At 38.0% G+C, this 18137-nt stretch overlaps 4 protein-coding genes across 4 annotated transcripts; 2 read left to right on the top strand and 2 right to left on the bottom strand.

The window, feature by feature from the left end:
* Positions 1 to 259: 259 nt before the first annotated feature.
* Positions 260 to 8881, bottom strand: LOC131779742 (dual specificity mitogen-activated protein kinase kinase 1). The gene is made up of 10 exons (XM_059096335.2): positions 8611 to 8881; positions 8244 to 8478; positions 7857 to 8003; positions 5585 to 5662; positions 5089 to 5140; positions 3774 to 3898; positions 2936 to 3172; positions 2491 to 2552; positions 2274 to 2319; positions 260 to 1367 (listed from the first exon to the last, which is right to left on the bottom strand). Exons 1-10 carry the CDS (start codon positions 8691 to 8693, stop codon positions 1290 to 1292), a joined length of 1143 nt encoding a protein of 380 aa, XP_058952318.1. The 5' UTR covers positions 8694 to 8881; the 3' UTR covers positions 260 to 1289.
* Positions 8882 to 11226: 2345 nt separating this feature from the next.
* Positions 11227 to 12947, top strand: LOC131779777 (histone H1-delta-like). Its single transcript, XM_059096374.2, has one exon. The coding sequence runs from the start codon at positions 11397 to 11399 to the stop codon at positions 12060 to 12062; it is 666 nt and encodes a 221-aa protein (XP_058952357.1). The 5' UTR covers positions 11227 to 11396; the 3' UTR covers positions 12063 to 12947.
* Positions 12948 to 12952: 5 nt separating this feature from the next.
* Positions 12953 to 17191, bottom strand: LOC131779763 (6-phosphofructo-2-kinase/fructose-2,6-bisphosphatase). The gene is made up of 2 exons (XM_066165486.1): positions 15702 to 17191; positions 12953 to 13345 (listed from the first exon to the last, which is right to left on the bottom strand). Exon 1 carries the CDS (start codon positions 17072 to 17074, stop codon positions 15734 to 15736), a length of 1341 nt encoding a protein of 446 aa, XP_066021583.1. The 5' UTR covers positions 17075 to 17191; the 3' UTR covers positions 12953 to 13345; positions 15702 to 15733.
* Positions 17192 to 17402: 211 nt separating this feature from the next.
* On the top strand, positions 17403 to 17813 carry LOC131779765 (histone H3). The gene has a single exon (XM_059096365.2). It carries the CDS (start codon positions 17403 to 17405, stop codon positions 17811 to 17813), a length of 411 nt encoding a protein of 136 aa, XP_058952348.1.
* Positions 17814 to 18137: the final 324 nt, after the last annotated feature.

The raw sequence follows: 18137 nt of genomic DNA, 5'->3' as shown, positions 1-18137 counted from the left end.
ATAAAGAGACTTCCTCTCTCCAGAAACAGGCCCCTGTTCTCTCAAGAACGTGGGACTCAAGCACTTCTTCCCAACCTCTTTGAAAAGAGTCAGGTGTAGATTGGAACTCTGCATGTGCATGCATTTGTACCAATAGCTATGTTTCTGAGAAGTCTCCCTATTATGTGACGACTATTATGTCCTCCACGACGATGCAAAAAAAAAAAAGTAATTTATGATTTAGTACAGCAACTGTCATATCTGATTCCTACGACAGTCATTCTTGTAACATCCTTTTTAATTATCTCCGAGCTTATACAATATTTCAGCGCCTTTAAAGTAAGCTCACTTCTAGGGAGTAATTTTTCCACTCTAAGACTTGAGTGAGGGAAAAATCAATCAACCTTTTCAATCTGGCCAAATTAAAGAAATCTGTAATTAAAAAAAAAAAAAAAAAAAGGAAAGAAAATAGGAAAAAAAAATTGAGAATTCCTTCTCAGTTCTTCACATAGTTAATCACAGCTCTGCACATTTTGGAGTACTGGGTGAGAAGAATTTGATGAAAAATCTTGCTCCATTCTCGACTTGTTGTAACTATTGTGCAAATGTGATCTAATTGAGGGAGCATGTAGACTAAGGGGGTAAGAACGTAGGTGTACTTACAAATGAGAACGCCTATCAAGGAATACCTCTTAAGGGAGGAGGTTACAATTAGGATTTTACATCCTTTTTTTTTAACAATTTAAATGTGACCCTTGAATAGTACCTCAATAAAACTAAAGTAAGAAATTACAGCATACACCAAAAAGCTAATAATATACAATAATCACATTATTAGAAAGAAATCCACTTATTTTTCATGCAACTAGAGTTATGACTGATAGGATGGGGTGACTGGGGACATGTAACACCTAGCCCAACTCCACCCCTCTTGGTCCCATCCTATCATTGCCTTATCTAGGATTTTGAGATCTTCATTTAGTTCCTCAGCACTCCCTGGTAAACAGCACTGTTGCAATGCAAAGGCGTCCAGTTACAGGGTAGTGGAAATCTCTATACCTGAAGAACTCTGATAATTGTTTGCATCTCCAAGAGGCTGCAACTTGTTTACATTCCCTCCCAAACCAAGGCAGTTTTTCGCTGCTCTGAATCCAATACACACCACAATTAATAGATTCCAATGCATATAAGACCTTTTCATGTATTCCATCATTTTCTTGATGCAAGTTAAATAAGAGTACTAAGCTTGTTCTGTGCCAATACTCCAATTCATTTCATTTTCATCAGTAAGCATTGCAACCAGTCACTCGCTATAGACCAGCAACTGAACAAACCCAGCCAGCAAAATCCACCTTTTTTGACTCAGATATCTTGATGAAGACATGATCCTGGAAGAATAAGACAGAGTAAAAGAGCAGTGGTCTTTAAGGCTTTTTCAACTAGATGATTTTGCTTTGAGGCAACCCTCTTTTATTCTGGAAATCAGTCCCATTTTAAAACCAATGTAGACTCCACTCAACATGAACAAAATAACACATCACTCAACCACCAAATATCTCACCAGCACCAGAGTCAAAAAGAAAACTACCTTTGTCCAACTTACAGCTAATCTCATAAACAGTACTGGTAAAAAGTATAACACATAAATTTCTGGATGGGGCTATTAGTGACACTTTTGGTTTTCCACCTTTTTAAAAATAAAGTAGCCTTAACCCTTTAATCTCTAAGAGTGACTAGCATCCAGTTTCACTCCACTGTATCACTCTTGAGGCAAACAGTAAGGTCATGACGATAAAAGAAATAATAACCAACTTGAGAGGTTCTTGATTGTTAAATAAATTTTCTCAGTACTATAGGAAATGTACAGAGAGCACCATGGAGAAAGTGTATACTGATTTTGGGGCATAAAGGGTTAAGTCCTTCAGTTTCATATTTGGGCAAAGTAACTGGTTAGATGAAAGACCCAGCAGAGTTTCAAATGTAGAGGGGGAAGTTTATGTTTCTAGGTTGTTCCCTTCTTTGGCAAAATGTTCTACAGTAAAATTGCGTAACCACAAATCTGCCTTATAAGCCCAATCTCTGAATAGGATGCTCACCCATCACCTGTTACCCCTCATACAGGCCATGAATTATTCACTTTTCTGTTTGGAACTCAATGCTGCCTTTACATGCCATACTGAAGGTGAGGTTTGCTGCCATTTCAAAAGGTAAAATCATGATGCTATTGTAAAATTCCTAAGAAAAGTTCCAAGTTTATTTTAAAATAAATGTTTTCCATAGCATACAGAACTTACCATTAACACTTTGAGGTTAGCTCTTTCTGAAGGATTCTTAACAAGACTGAAACAGATTGAAATAGATTATTGTGAGATTTAGCCGTTTTCTAGAATGTCCGGATCTCCAGTGCATCTGGATATACCACAACTTACTCCCCTAAACATTTATGTCCAAGTTTGACAATAACTATCATTCATAACTATCATATGGAAGAGTGTGGGAAACATTACCTACCATTTGTTGACAAACTCACAAAACTCTTCTGAAAATTGCTCTGGTGGTAGCTGGGGAGGAGGCTATCCAATAAAGAACAAAAATGTATAACTTCAGTGACAATAATATACCATTCTTCAATAATATACCATAGTTTCTACAAAGATTTTCCCAGTAGTAAAGGAGATGATTACACAATGCAGCAATCCTGAACTTGCTGCAAACTTTACATCAACACAGAAATGCACGCTTCTCCAAAGATATTATTAGGAGATCAAACTGATCAACCAATATGTTACTCAAACATTTGGTTAGTCAGAACAATGGAGGGAAGAAAAGCGATTCAACTTGCTTACTCTATTTACACAAATTTTATGTACATCCTCTAACTAACTCGCAAGATAAATTCCTTAAAAATTGATTCACACGACTTTCATCAGTTTACTGTTAAGACTTTTGGCATCACCTCATTCACAATATAGTCCAGTAATTCAAATATCGCCATTGGCCTTGCATCATTGCTCACACCACTGGGTGGCCTTGTTCCTGGAGGTATTCTCTTTAAATGTGATGGACTTGTGCTTTTTTGGTTTTCTTCAGGTGGTGGAATTGGATACCTTCCAATTGCCATCTCAATCAATGATAATCCAAAACTCCAAATGTCAGATTGAACTGTGTAGTTAGCTCCTTGAAGTCTTTCAGGCTGAGAATTAAAAATGTCAAAGATTAATTGCAAATAAGGTGAATCTTCTGTATCTTAAGTTCTCTTTTCATGGCTTATTCTTATTTTTCAGAGTTCATGCACTTGGACAAAATAATCTCTAAGGTTTATTTGATTAAAAGGAAATTTTCTAGGTTACAGAACTTACTCAAACTATGAATGACATACATGTACAATGTATCTCCTTTCAAGTATCAGAAACATCTTTAAGCCTTCCTTATCATGCATTTTCCACCTCAGTTTAACTTGTCTGTGGATTGTTTTCTTGTTTTCTTAGCTTCCATGTTGGATTTTAACTGTTACATTTTAACCCTTTCACTCCCAAAATCTCACTGTCAATTCACCTAACAGTGTGCTATACACTTATCATAATTCTAGCTATGGGAATTTGGTCTTGAATCAAACAATATCCCCCAGATGATATTTTCTCTCTCATTATCACCTCTTTGGTTGAAATGCTATTGATATGGTAAGGAGAAATTACTCATTGGTCATTCCAAGGAGGTATAAAGGTTAGAAACATGTAATTTCTTTTAGTACATAATACCAAACTACCATTCACTAATCAACATATTCTCCTTACCGACATGTAAGATCGTGTGCCAACAAAAGAATTTGCCATTGAGTCAATTAACTGTCCACTAACTCCAAAGTCACAGAGCTTGATTTCACCACGGGAGTTTACTAAAATATTTGAGGGCTTCACATCTGATTAACAAAAAGGAACACTTGTTGTGATGATCACACTACTTTGAACAAGTTTATGAAGTTGGAGTATTCCACAAATTTACCAGATTACACTATTGAATTTGACGAACATGCCTAAATTTGTTAGGAGGCAAGAATATGGTTCCACTATGATAGGTAAATCACATTAGGTAAATAATGTGAAAAATTGGGCTTCATACATTCCAATAATTTCAGCTTTTAGAGGCAGCAATCACACATGTTCAGAAGTTTCAATAAGAGCTGGTAATTATGAAATTTGCCATCTACTTTACGGTTTTTGCCCTCTACTTCATGACTCACTGACACCCCTAACCGTTACAGTTAGTAGGAGATTAAGATGTGGACGGAGAGAGCTCACAAGTATGTGAAACTATCTAGTTGTAAAAATGATAACTAAATTTATTTAATCGATTGTCTCACAACTTTGGGTCACTATCAGTAATGAAGGGAAAGCTATCATGGAAGGCATGCAATATTTCAACTGCTTTGATTCACATCTTTGTCAAGAAACGAGTTGAATGGCTACCCATTGGGGTGACTATTTAATAAAGGTTGACAAGCAAATAACTCGCATGATGTTCGTACATAATATTTTTCCTAAGAATCCAAAGAAGATAATTTTCAATACCCTTTGGACATTTTAACTCAAGGTGCTAACATTGATTTTGGAAGATAAACACAGAATGAATGAGATGACTTGAAAGATTACTCTGAGTTTCATTTGTGTGGTTCCACTTGAAATGACTGTTCAAACAGGCTGTTGGGCCTGTCTGTATTTCAGGCTTGAGGTGAAAATTACAGCAATTCATGGGAAAAGATTTTGGGACTTAAACTACCAACAGCTTAATACAGGGTGATTGCTTAATATGGTGCTGCTTAATACAGGTTTGACTGAATGTAGTAGAAGCATCAAACAATCCTGCTCAAAAGTAGTAAAGCATAATCATTCAACCTCATCGCTGAAAAAAACTTGCAGTATGGTAATAAATCCATTGCACTCTTAATTAAGTAGTAACAAAATCAATCAAATGTTAATTATCTGCCTATCTTATATAATTATATTATTAAATAGATGTAAACTACAGCACTCATTAGTAAGAGGATGTTGCCTTCTGGATGGAACATGCAATTTTGCACCAATAACAATTTAACATGGTTATAATACCTACCTCTGTGTATAATACTGTGGTTTTCTCTAAGGTAGCTTAAGCCTTTTAAAACCTGTAAGAGAACAATTTTTATACAACTGACACCTGGGTAAGAAACATATTTCACAAACCAGAAATTAATCTTGGAGCCCTACGTATGCAAAGTCTTGTTTGAACAGAAATTAATAGCCAGACAAATACAATACATAGAGAGAAACATGTCTAACATTCCACAGAAAAAAGGATTCCCTTTTGTGCATGTGGCTTTCCCTGCTCTTTCTGCACAGTCCAAGATAACCTGAAATTTCAATCCAGCCCCATACATAAAGCTGGATTTTACATTTTTTTTTTCTTTTTCAGCTTGATGGCTGCAGCACAGTTTTGACCATAAACTTCCCCTTTCTCAAAATTCAAGTTTTTGCTTATCCTAGAGGTAATACTACGTACATTAATCCTGGACTACAAATGGTCAATTGCTCTACTATCTGCTATATATAATATATCAGCTAGTTCTTACAGCAATTGTGATAACTCCCAAAATATCCTCAGGTACTAGATCAGCCTTTTTCAATATTTGATCCAGGGAACCACCATCCTGAATACAAGATCAATAAGATAATTATTTCACCTCATTAAAACTTTCACTTCCAAGAGATAAATATTAGTTCTTGGCTCTAACTACCATACCTTTCTTAAAATTTTTGCTCCAAGAATTTGATATTAAATCAAATAATACTGCTAGTTAATATGTTTTCCACTCATTGCCTTTCAGCTTTAAACCTTTTACCACCCAGATTTCCTTCTTAATTTTCCACACTGACTAGTGTACATTGCTTATAATTTTAGTTTCTGAAAATTTAGGTTTAGATCAAATGATAATCCCCTAATTGATATTTCTCTAAATTCTCACACTTTGATGGCTAGACATTGTATTGATATTGTAAAGAGAAAGTAGGCCTTGGTCACTTCTGGGAATCAAAAAGGGTTAAAATGAATAGACTCTTTAATGAGAAATTACATGCCAGACACTCTTATATGCCAAAATGTTAACTGACTGCTGGGCAAAGTAGGTCACCTTCTGCCTTCTGGTTATACCTCAAACCAACCATATGGGCATCTTCCCTTTACTCTTTAACTGCTGATAAGTTATGTTGACCTTGAACTCAAGCTGGGATATTTTTCAAAGCTGAAGTATGCTACAGATACAAACTGAAAAAGTGAGCTTATCTATACAATAATTTCCTAGGCAGTTAAGAAATGCCTTCCATCTTTTCAATACACTCCATAAGAATGGAAAGGGCAACTTGCAGTCTACACTGAAAGTTAGATTTTCTTGTTCTTGACTGGAAAAGATCAATTGAAAATTGATGAACCCACACCTCCACTAAAGCAAAGACATGATTGTACCAAACAAAGGCTTGTCTGAATAATATGTCATGGTTAGACCATACTAATACACCTTTTCATTTGGTCTGTCTAAAAGCAGCTTAACCTTGGTTTTTCTTGAAAAAAATTATTTTGTTGTCCAGTAATAAGTTACAAAGGTTTTTTTTGTTCCCACAAAAAAAAAATTCTTAACTCGGTGGTTACCAGCTGTATCTTGTTTTCAGAGGATAGTCCACAACGTGACACCAATAAACAAACAACCACAAATATGTGTTTGCTAAGATGAGATCCACTTTTTTTCAAATGTTACCCAACTAATAGCCACCCAATCTGGGCATCATGAGAAACACAAACAACAAAAAAATTTAAAAGGGATCAGATCCTCTGCCTAAATCCTCAGAATTATGACACGCACTTGACATTAGCACAAGGTAATTTTCAACTGTGCAATTTACTAATCAGAAAAATTTAAGCCTGAAGTGTGTAATTTAGAGAAGAAGACAAAACAGTATTTAAATATGCAAATCAGTCTGTTTGCAGGTGAGAGAGTTGGAGAGCTAAAATGCAAACCAATCCTGCCCAGAAAACACAACTGTGCAGTGCTTGATCACAATGATAATAAACAATATTAGAGTGAAAACAAGATACTGTTACGCGCACTAAAATAATTCCAGTCCTGGAAAGAATTTGGTTTGCGAAAGCCAAACCAAACCGAATAATTTAATCAATAAAGAAATAACCATGTTTGCAGGGTCATGTTCCTGCAAGGGAAATTCTTGATGTTCCAAATTAAATTGAATTCAGCTACTTTAAGGGATAATTAAATGCTGCAGAAGTAGCGATTTATCTCCAAAAATATAAAAGATAAAAAAAACGCTTTAATTTGCTTTCTGAGTGGCCCAGGCGATAACTGAACTGATCCTATTTGCATTTTGCAGAACAGCGCAAAGCATAAATATAAGATCGATCGAAAAGCCGCCATCAACTATGGTTTAGAGTGCCTGTTATCCTCAACTGACAGACCTCGAGACGAAAAGTAAACTTATCAACGTAAGAAGCTCCTAATGAACGCATCGAGCCACGCTTTCTTTACTTTGACTTTGAAAACTCGACCTATTCATAAATGGTACAGACGAGCGCTCAACATCCAGCCCATTTTGTACCGCTAGGTGAAAATCCGCGAGCTGTTGCTAATACTGCTCGCGTTCTACGTGGGCCAAACGACCGGTGAATTATTAATACATCAGTTCCCATTCCGAGAAAGTATTTCGGCTTTTACATAATTTCGAATCGACGAATATGTTGCTAGTTCAAGCGTAGATTCTCAATGTTTTCCAATGGGGAAGTACACAATAAACAACAATGATCATTACATTCGCGAATGCACGAATCTTTTAACGTACCATGTGTTCCATACAAATAGAGATTTCTCCATCACTGTAAAAGGCCCCATAAAATCCAACGATGTAGGGGGAGTTGCAATCGTGTAAAACCTTGAGTTCTCTGATGATCTGGTTCCTTATAGCTGGTTTGATTTCCAAGTGAATTAGCTGCACATGAAAAGAAACACGAGTTACTTAGAAAAATGGTCAAAAATAGCACAGAAATTCCTGAAGGTCATAGACTCCTCAGAAATAGGTGCGACAGAGAGCAGAAACCGCTTGGAATGACAAGAGAATGTATTCCTGACCGATGTGTGGAAAACGATTTGCAAAGCAGACGGGTTAAATTGAAAATAGACACGGCTGGGAATTAAATTGGGTTCCAAATACTCTTGATCACTCGCTTACCTTTCGAGCCATTATCAGACCGCTCGGCTTGTGCAAAACCTTTGTAACGACGCCACCATTTCCTGCGCCTAATTCAGCCAATTTCTCAAAATCCTCTGCGTTCAATTCTCCAATTTTCCTCTTTTCAGCTAGAAACGCCTCCAGCCTCTCGCGCTGTAAGGAATCCAAGTTCAGTTCGTCGAATTTCTTTCGTATCTCCTCCACTTTTTGCGAGCCGATGCCGGCAGCATCGTTACTGCAGAGCAGAAAAGGACGAAAGCACAAACCTCATTTCGTACACGACATGTACAAATGAACAAAAAGACAGGGGTGGAGGAATTTGACCTCGGAACGAGAACAAAATGATAAAAATCGAGCATATACTTACGGTAATACTGGATCAGGGACTGTAGTGGATGGGGCTATAGTCAAATTCAGTTTGTTCAACTTTTTGTTAGGAGGTTTGGACATGACGGCTAGCGGCACGTTGCTTCGTTTCCAGAAGAATGATGCTTAGAATCTATTTCCTCTTTACCGCAAAATTCCGCATTGCACGACAGATGTGTATTTTTGCAGATCTAACCATTAATCTACCTTTCCCCTGCAGAATCACAAGCCCCAGGAGCAAAAGTAATTCATCTGAAAGCGGCCTGGGTGACGAAAAACGCGAAACAGACAATAATACTCTTCAAGTTGAGTCTGTTCGAAGCCTTCAGTACAAGTGGTCAGCAATAAAAACAGCGCTGTGAAAAGTGGTATTTATATAAGAAGTCACATCGTGTAAGGCAAACTAGGTGCTGTTCAAGAATAAAGAAGTGAACTCCGCGGGGAAATTACTAAAATGATATTGAAGAAATATTTCAGAATCTGCTTTAAAGTAACGGATCCTTGCTTGGCTGACCGGATGAAGCAGTTTCCTTTTGTCCATGTTTTGCTTTCAAGTTCCTAGAATGTTTTCGCGGAAGTGAAAACCGAAAGTATGTAGAACTCCTATGGGAAAATTCCTGAACCCGATCTAGTAATCTTTCTTTTTTTTTTCCTGTAGAACAGCTTCCCGTTTGATTTTCTAAATTATTTCGTTAGATTCCAACATATATCAGTCGATGTTGGACCCTAATCCGATAGAAAAAGATAAAAAAAAAGATGCCTTTACAGCATCAATGCACTCTGACAAAACAACTGTCTTGCGTGTTTGTCCATCACTAACTCAGTTTCATTCTTTATCACGGCACCTCATCAGCCTATCAGTGTAGGAAAATGAAAGAAAAACATGCGTACGTGCTCAGAAAGAAAATATTCTGAGAACGGAATACCTGGATTGAAATATATTTTAACGTCAAGACAGCTGTGCACCACCTAAACGCCTGTTCCCTCACGATTTTTTTGTGCTTTTGTAAATAGGAAAAAATTCCAATTTTCATCTCGGAAAAGTCTGAAACTTAAAAGCGATTGGATGAAATCCTGAGAGAGGATATCTTCCCTTGATGTCACATATAAAAAAAATAAATTACAAAACAAGCCAATAATAAAGAAAGGAAGGTAAGATACAATATCAATGAGACCGTCACAGAAGAAGTTCCAAAGTGTTGTTATCAACTTTTTACTCTCGCCAAATTTATACAAACAGTGTTTGCTATTGCTGAAAACCTTCATAGTCAATTTGAAGAAAATCAAGCTGCTATAAACGGCACCATATACAATCGGTCAGTAGGTTGTCTATTGTTTGATATTATTGATATGGGTGTTCTTAGATAAATAAATACTTGGTTGAGTTTTATCGATCACTACGCCTTTAAAGTGAGTCTAAGTTACACGGCCGTATGTAAAACTACCGGTTGATTATACTCTTTATAGCACTAAAAGTGTCTCCAACCATTCTGACGAAGCTCTGAAATGTTTTTATAAGATTAATAGTATCAATTAAACCTTTTAGAATGTATTCTGTGATTTCAATATAGAGCGAAGTGGCACAAAGTGCTACAGGTCCAAGATGAAGCATGCTCTTGTCACCCAAAATGGTGGTACTGACTTGACGCACCGAAGGACTAAATTTTCTTAGCTTGTCGTTCAATAAAGTTTGAAACCTCTTAGATAACTAGGATTGTCGTCTGCTACATTTTGCAAGAGCTGTGTTTTGGCAAACCTTGTTTATTAAACTACAGGAAAGCTTTTAACTATCAGAAAAAGCGCCTCTAATGAGGAACCCAGGCGTCAACCGTGAAAACGGAATTCACTGAGAGTAAAGACTCTCTGATGAGAATCAAAATCCGAAGCTTACAGCATTAAAGTATAGCTAAAACTTCTTTTCGATGAGTTAAGAACCCTCTCTCAGGAGAAAATTTGTAAGAATTTCTTTACAAAGTTCCGTTTGCAAATCAGGCACACACAATTGAATGAGATTTTATAGGAAATCTGTTTCCTTACTTGGGCTTTGGGCATGGCTATAACCAAAACACAGAGAGGGTTCACTGAGTTGACTTTCTGAAATACTCTTTGAATTATGAAAGAATCTCACCAAAAACAGTTTAGTTCTTTGCTGCTAGCATAGAAACATGAATTCACTAAAATCTAGGTGGGGAAAAGTGACAAGGAGCCTCATTTCTTCACTATAAGTCTGGCGCCTCTGGACATTGCAAAATGGCGACTGTGCAATCTGTCTTTGTTTCACGCATTCGCAGCAGCCAACAGAAACTTGGAATTAAATTATCGTCGTTCATTTTTGGCTTAACTTGTTTCCTAATCATCAGTTTTTGATCCCATAGTGTTTTTAAGGGTATCCTGACCGAGGTCGTTAAATGATTTGCATTAAATACCATTTACATTAATTTGTGACACCTCGCTTGATGAGAAAGATATTAAAAATACCCAGGTATACGTTTAGAGGAGACAACTTTGGAACCACGTACGAAAAGATAGTTCTCATAGTTAAATTTTTCCCGACTTACCATTTGCTTGCGAAGCTCTGCATAACAGCAAGCGGTTAAAAACTTTCAGGAAGAAACACAAATTCCAAAATGTCGGCCTCTGATATTCAATCTGGTTCGTGACAGAGGACTGTTCCCTCAGGCGTCAGGTCTTTTAAAATAAAATTGGCGCGAGTATGAAATTACGCTACTTGCATCGTGAAATCTTTTCCGAGCAACTTTTTTTACACCCGCCTCATTAGTAATCAAAATGTCTGTTGTTTTACCAAGATCCCGTTCGCGATCCAGATCGAGATCGAGGTCACGCTCAAGATCCCGCTCGAGATCAAGGTCGAAAAGTCCCGGCGGCAAAATGAAGAAGGCGAAAAATCCAAGGGCAAAGAGACCAGCTCGTCGTCCTGCTGCAGCGCATCCACCGTACATTGACATGGTCGTCACTGCCATAACTGCGATGAAGGAGCGAGGTGGTTCTTCGAGGCAGGCCATTGAGAAATACATCAAAGCAAATAACAGAATCACCGGAGATCCATCTTCGCATTTGAAGGTAGCTTTGAAGCGCGGCGTGCAGACCGGCAAGCTGATACACACTAAAGGAACTGGTGCATCGGGATCCTTCAAAGTTGGAAAAGCACCTGCTGCGCCAAAGAAGAAACCAGCAAAGAGGGTAGTCGCTAAAAAGTCCAAAAAGAAGGCTGGCACGCCTAAGAAGCGAACAACGAAAAAGAAAACCGCTAAGAAAGCCACAAAGAAAAAGAAGACTCCAGCTAAGAAGGGAAAGTCTCCAGCCAAGAAGAAAACCGCAGCAAAGAAATCTGCAGCAAAGACTGCTGCAAAGAAAAAGACAAAGAGCCCTAAAAAGCGAGTTACACCTAAAAAGAAGACAGCGAAGAAGACCAAAGCAAAAGCTAAGAAGTAAAGGAACAAAAAAAAAAAACAAAAACAAAAACGGCTTCTTTAGAAGCCACCAAATGAAAAGAAAGAAATGACCAACAAAAGCGATAATTTTATTTATTATTGTTGTCCTCTCCTCCTTCATGATTTATTATAATTGGAGTTTGTTTTCCCTAGGCGTTTTGTACAAATTTACAAAATTTGCTTTCCCAATTTAAACACATCTATGTTATTTCCCCCTTTCAATTGCACTGCGTGGGGGTAAATTTTAACGAGGGGCGCCAATGCCTCATGAAAGAATGATCTAAATTTTTGAAAGCTGGGTGAATACCAAACGAATGCGATCGGTGACTTGCATTTACCTGTACTTTACCCTAAAACCCCTTAAACCTCTGTCCTCTGAAGCTCCGAGGTTAAACGTAAGAGGAACATTGAAAAAATTCGCTATCCATGGAAGTAGCTTGGTTTTTGTAACGTCACACCTGGGTTTATCAGGTTGGGGTCTTATAAACCGAGTGGACACATACGTGAAAGGAATTTTAAACAGTTTATGTACTCTGTGGTTGCCACATCTGTATTTTGAGCTCGAAAAAAGTGCTTTTTGTGCATACTGCGTCAAAGTTTTATTTGTTTGACAGCTTCGGACCGCAAGCAACATTCCAATGACGAGAAGAAGATCAAATATTCTAAATGATGAAGATAATGGAGATACGATTTTAGATTGTCGACACAGCTAAACGAGACAAAACAAACCACCTCACAAGTCAAAAACACCGAAGGTCCCTTGAAAAATGGCAAATGGGGGAAAGTATACAACCCAGTGGTTTAATTAATGGAGCTGAACTGGTAAAAAAAACCACAAGCTTCAGGTATATATATCAGGCTTTCAGAAACTCTAACAAGATTCACAACTCATAAGTAACTAAAGAATCATTTATTTAGTATTTCAAATACGATAAGATAAGAACATATGTCATCTCGTTTCACAGTTACAGATATATACTGAATAAATAATCATTTTGTTCCATGCTTTGATTGAATTATTCCCAATTACAATAAAATGATGCAAAACGTGCAAAATTGTACACCACCCTTACATATGTATCCATCAATTTGAGTAGTTCTTCTTGAGAAAAGATGGCACCAATGGAGAGTTGTTCACCGAGTAAAGCCTACCTCCCTATGTTGGAGCAATTTCTATGGTTATTCACGGTACACAACTCATTGTTATTCATCACGCATGTGTAAAACCATAAGTCAGACCACAATTACTGTTGGAGTATCCCCTTTTCCTCTGTAATCAACAGTCTGCAAAAAACAGCAGTTTAAAAGCGTTTAAAGCAGAGGACAAGTTTTTCTTTGAAAGGGAGTAGAGAGAAGCCATGTCTTCCCTGGAATCACTTCTGTAAATTAAGTCATGCAGCAAAATTGAACTGAGAATGAATTGAAAAGAAAACATTCTGGAACTTAAAAAATTAAGGTAGGGCACATATCATAGTTCTGCAAGTTGTACTTTCCAATCTCTGTTTAGCATACATCACTATTATTCCTTTCCAAGGGTGGTAAAGAATTTATTTGTGCTGAATTTATGAATCAGCATGAACTGTGATTTGTCTCCTGAAGTATAAGTGACCCATGATTGTTACTTTCATTTTGTGAAAACCTCATGATTTCCCTGAAACCTTGCATGAGATGAAAGGTTTTGCGGTGGCCTCACAGTTAGTGCGCTCGACTCCGGATCAAGTGGTCCGGGTTCGAGCCCTGGCTGGGGTCATTGTGTTGTGTTCTTAGGCAAGACACTTTACTCTCACAGTGTTTCTCTTCACCCAGGTGTACAAATGGGTACCAGCAAATATGCAGGGGGTAACCCTGTGATGGACTAACATCCCATCCAGGGGGGAGTAACAATACTCCTGGCCACTTCATGTTAAGGAAACTAGAGCTAAGTGCCTGCCCCATGGGCCACCTGGGCCTGTATAAAGGCTTTACTTTGTTTTTGCATGAGAAGAGAAATTTGAACATTTCCCTTTTAAATTTGTGACACCTGAAATGCTGTTTAAAATATATATGACGCTTGAATTTTTCTCAAATGTGTGTGAAATGAGACCAATATCCTGCATTTCCAACCCCACCTTTGATTAAGTTTAAAAGGATAATATTGCAGCAACTAAAATGAAACAGCTTCTCACTTCAGATCCACTATAAACATGGTCATAAGTCAGAGCTACCTTATGAAAATGCTATTGACAAAAGCTAGACACTGAATGTTTCTCAGTGAAATTAAATACATTTTATTTTATCTAAATAAATTTCACCCTGATCAACAGGAGCTAGCCCTAAATTTGAAATTGAACATTTGAATAACTACCAGCTTCATGTCAACTAATATACTCTTACAAATGTATGTTAAATATCAAGTACTTGGATTAAAAACATTTACCATAATGATATGTTTTCACTAATCTGCAACACATATGTGGTTGCTTAACTAAAATAATATCCTAACAGCATTAAAATAAATTACCTCAATGAATATTTGAATGACTATAAACTCATATTGTTATAACTCCAAAATATACCAGTCTACATGTATATGTGGGTACATAGAAAATCTGATATTACTAATCATTAATTATTATTACACCAATACTTTGACTGATTTTTTTGATCACTGCATGATTTTCAAAGAAACAAACTGTTAAGCCCATAAGATTTTTTGTTGGTCACACAGGAAATTTTAATGGATTTGTTTGCATTGTTTTCATCTTTTGTGCAGGCCTTATGCAATCAATACGATGCTCAGACAAGGCTATTGGAAGCAGTTTTAAAAACTTCAAGATAAATTATTAGAAATCAAATAATAGAGGAATAACCTATTCTTTAATTGATGGTTTGACATATGGTAATACAAACACACATTTAGCTTATCACTCACTTTTTTCTTACCCCTACATGGCTTGATAAAATACAATGTAACTTACAAAATAACCATGCTTACTACATGTTAAACAATTAAATAAGGTGTCGGTATCAAAACATGTTGCATGTAAAAACATTTTGTCCAAATAAATCAAGTATAATTACTTCCCTGACCCTACACAACCCAAGGCATTTCAAACATTGTACCTGCTTCATGAATAGGGAAAGGCACTAAACCCTTTAACTCCCATGAGTGACCAAGACAGAATTTCTCCTTACAGTATCAATACAATATCAACCAGAGAAGTAATGAGAGCAGAGAAAAATATCAGTCAAGGGATAATTAGTTGATCCACTACTAAATTCTCTGCGCTAACATTATAAGAATTGAATGGTTGACAGTAAGGAGAATTACAAACTTGGTCTGGGAGTTAAGGGTTAAAAACCTGAGACCTACATATAACACTGAAATAATTTTATTACTTATCTACACCAAATAGGGTATCTCTCTGATTCAGAATAACAACAAGAATAGAAATGAAAAAAATAAAGAATAAAAAAAACTGCAATGATAAATCATTACAAAATTCATTATTTTTGTCCACAATGATTGCCTCCTAAAATAAGCATACCTCCACTCTTGAGAACTTATGGAATGAATCCCCTTAGCAACCCACAAAATGTCCATCTGTACGCTGTAAGCTTTCTAGATTATGTGAAACTTGATAACTAATAAAAGACATACCATTAAAGAAAGATGAAATCATTCCACCAATGTCACTCATGTTCGGGAACAGTCTCCAATGCATCCTCAGAGGTTCGGCTCACTGTCACAACCTTGGGCTTTTCCCTGTGTGTGTTTACAGCTGGAACCTTCAAATCAATCTTCTCCACACGACAACCATATGCTACTGGAGTGAGCTTTATGAGGGTGTGCAATGGAACACGTAAGTAAGGTAACTCATTAGAGCTGTGGTCTAAAAAGTATGCCAGTAGGCAACGGGCTACAGCTTGGTGACAGATCACAAGCACATTCTGCTGCCGCTCCAGCTCCATGATAACTGGTTCTAGCCGGGCCACAAGATCTTCATAAGACTCCCCACGAGCGTAGCGATAGTGGAACTTATCTTCATCTCTCTTTGCAAAAGCCTGAGGAAATTGCTCCTGTATTTCTTCGTATGTCATTCCCTCACATACACCTGCATCAATTTCATTAATGGCTTTCCACTTCTCGATTGGTCTGTCAATGGCACTTGCCGTCTGATTGGTGCGCTTCATTTCACTGGTCCAGACTTTGAGATCATCTGGCATATTTTCCTTAACAAACTTTCCAAGCACCTTGCTGTACTCCCAGCCCCTCTCAGAGAGATCAGAATCTCCTCCAATCCTCCCTTGCAAGTTCATCATGCTTTCACCATGTCTTGACAGATAGATGGCTCTTGGGGTGATATGCAAGTTCATGATGTAGTAAACTACCCTACTCTGCAGATATCCTTCCACTTTATTCATCAGAAATCGCTTTCCACCATCAATCACTTTCAGAAAGGGCATATTAGAATCATGGTCCAAAGCGAGAGGTTCATAGAAATTGTTGTAATGATTAATTCGGGCCTCAAAGTCTTGGCGAGCCTCTTCTGGGGGTACCCCCTGATAGTCAGGGGAGTTTACCTTTACCTCCAGAATGTTGGAACGAATGATCTCGTTGTCATCACAAACTGACTCCACGAAAAATTCCTTAAAGCCATGGGCGGTGAGGTGATCCGTGACTTTCTTTCTTCTAGCTCGAGTGGTGTTCGTAGCATCGAAGATAGCTACCTGTCCCTTGTCGTTCAGCCATTTTGTGATGTCTTCCAGGGCGAGTTCTGCGCACTTTTCACGTACATTCATTCCATCCGTATTACTTGGATCGAAGAAGGAGTGTTTGCAGTGAGCACCAGCCATTTCGCGGCGGTACTCCCCGAGGTTGAATACCTTGGTGTTGACGCCGATCCAGTTGAGATACCGGGTTAGTTTTCTCGAAACATAAGTTTTACCTCTCGCCGGCAAACCAACCATTACTATGCAAGTAGGAACGTGTACAATCGGAGGACACGAGGCGGGATATAGAGAACGATTCATGGTGCAACACTGGATTATATTCTACCTTTAAAAGTCACGATAACAAATAACTACTGATATTGGACATGTGAAGTCAAGTGCTTCGAAAACCGGGTGACTTTAACGTGAGCTTTGAGCTTCGTGGCAAATCGGATCGAACATTGCATAAGCTAACCAATGAATGGCTCTTATTTTTGGCCAATCACTGCTATAGTGTGTGGCATTCAAGCCAATCGTAAATGAGGAAAACGAACCAATCGTGAGAGTCGGCGCGAAGTATAAAGTTTCTACCGTGATTCTTATTAGACATAGGTATTCTTAGTCTTTCTACAAGTGTTTGTCGTCGACCATGGCTCGTACCAAGCAAACTGCGCGTAAATCTACTGGCGGTAAAGCACCCCGTAAACAGCTTGCCACAAAAGCCGCCAGAAAGAGTGCTCCTGCAACTGGTGGTGTTAAGAAACCCCATCGTTACAGGCCTGGAACTGTTGCCCTTCGTGAGATTCGTCGCTACCAGAAGTCCACCGAACTGCTTATCCGCAAACTGCCTTTCCAGCGTCTCGTGCGTGAAATCGCCCAAGATTTCAAGACCGACTTGCGTTTCCAGAGCTCAGCAGTGATGGCTCTCCAAGAAGCCAGCGAGGCATACCTTGTTGGTCTCTTTGAGGACACCAACTTGTGTGCAATCCACGCAAAGCGAGTTACTATTATGCCGAAAGACATCCAGCTCGCCCGCCGAATCCGAGGGGAACGCGCTTAAGTGGGTTTATCATAAAAGCGAAAAAAAACGGCTCTTATAAGAGCCACCAGATTTATCAAAAGTCAATGACCAATAGTCTAATGATTTCTCTACGTTTATTTTTATATCCTTCTCTTTGCCCTGATTTTGTTAAAGAACGATTTCAGTGAAAACACGGAAAAGTCTGTAATTTGATATGTTCCCATAAAAGAAGAGCGTCCAGAAGCTTCATTTCTCCTTTTTTCCGTAAATATCGATTTTAACAACGTACTTTAGAGGTTTTCGGGTATAGATCGAGCTGTCCCTCCTTGGCGAATTTCCTCGCGCACTCTGACTGATATCTTC

The sequence above is a fragment of the Pocillopora verrucosa genome, chromosome 4, assembly GCF_036669915.1.
Source record: "Pocillopora verrucosa isolate sample1 chromosome 4, ASM3666991v2, whole genome shotgun sequence".
Taxonomy (NCBI): Eukaryota; Metazoa; Cnidaria; class Anthozoa; order Scleractinia; family Pocilloporidae; genus Pocillopora; species Pocillopora verrucosa.
Note: the sequence above shows the minus strand (reverse complement) of the source record. Positions and strands in the feature narration are given on the sequence as shown.

Excerpts from the sequence above, each read along its gene's own strand:
- LOC131779742 (XM_059096335.2), bottom strand. The coding sequence starts at position 8,693 with ATGTCCAAACCTCCTAACAAAAAGTTGAACAAACTGAATTTGACTATA. Across the intron at positions 8,004-8,243 it reads GTCTGATAATGGCTCGAAAG|CTAATTCACTTGGAAATCAA; the intron begins GTAAGCGAGTGA and ends TTTCATGTGCAG. Across the intron at positions 1,368-2,273 it reads CTAACCTCAAAGTGTTAATG|GATCATGTCTTCATCAAGAT; the intron begins GTAAGTTCTGTA and ends TTATTCTTCCAG.
- LOC131779777 (XM_059096374.2), top strand. The coding sequence starts at position 11,397 with ATGTCTGTTGTTTTACCAAGATCCCGTTCGCGATCCAGATCGAGATCG.
- LOC131779765 (XM_059096365.2), top strand. The coding sequence starts at position 17,403 with ATGGCTCGTACCAAGCAAACTGCGCGTAAATCTACTGGCGGTAAAGCA.
- LOC131779763 (XM_066165486.1), bottom strand. The coding sequence starts at position 17,074 with ATGAATCGTTCTCTATATCCCGCCTCGTGTCCTCCGATTGTACACGTT.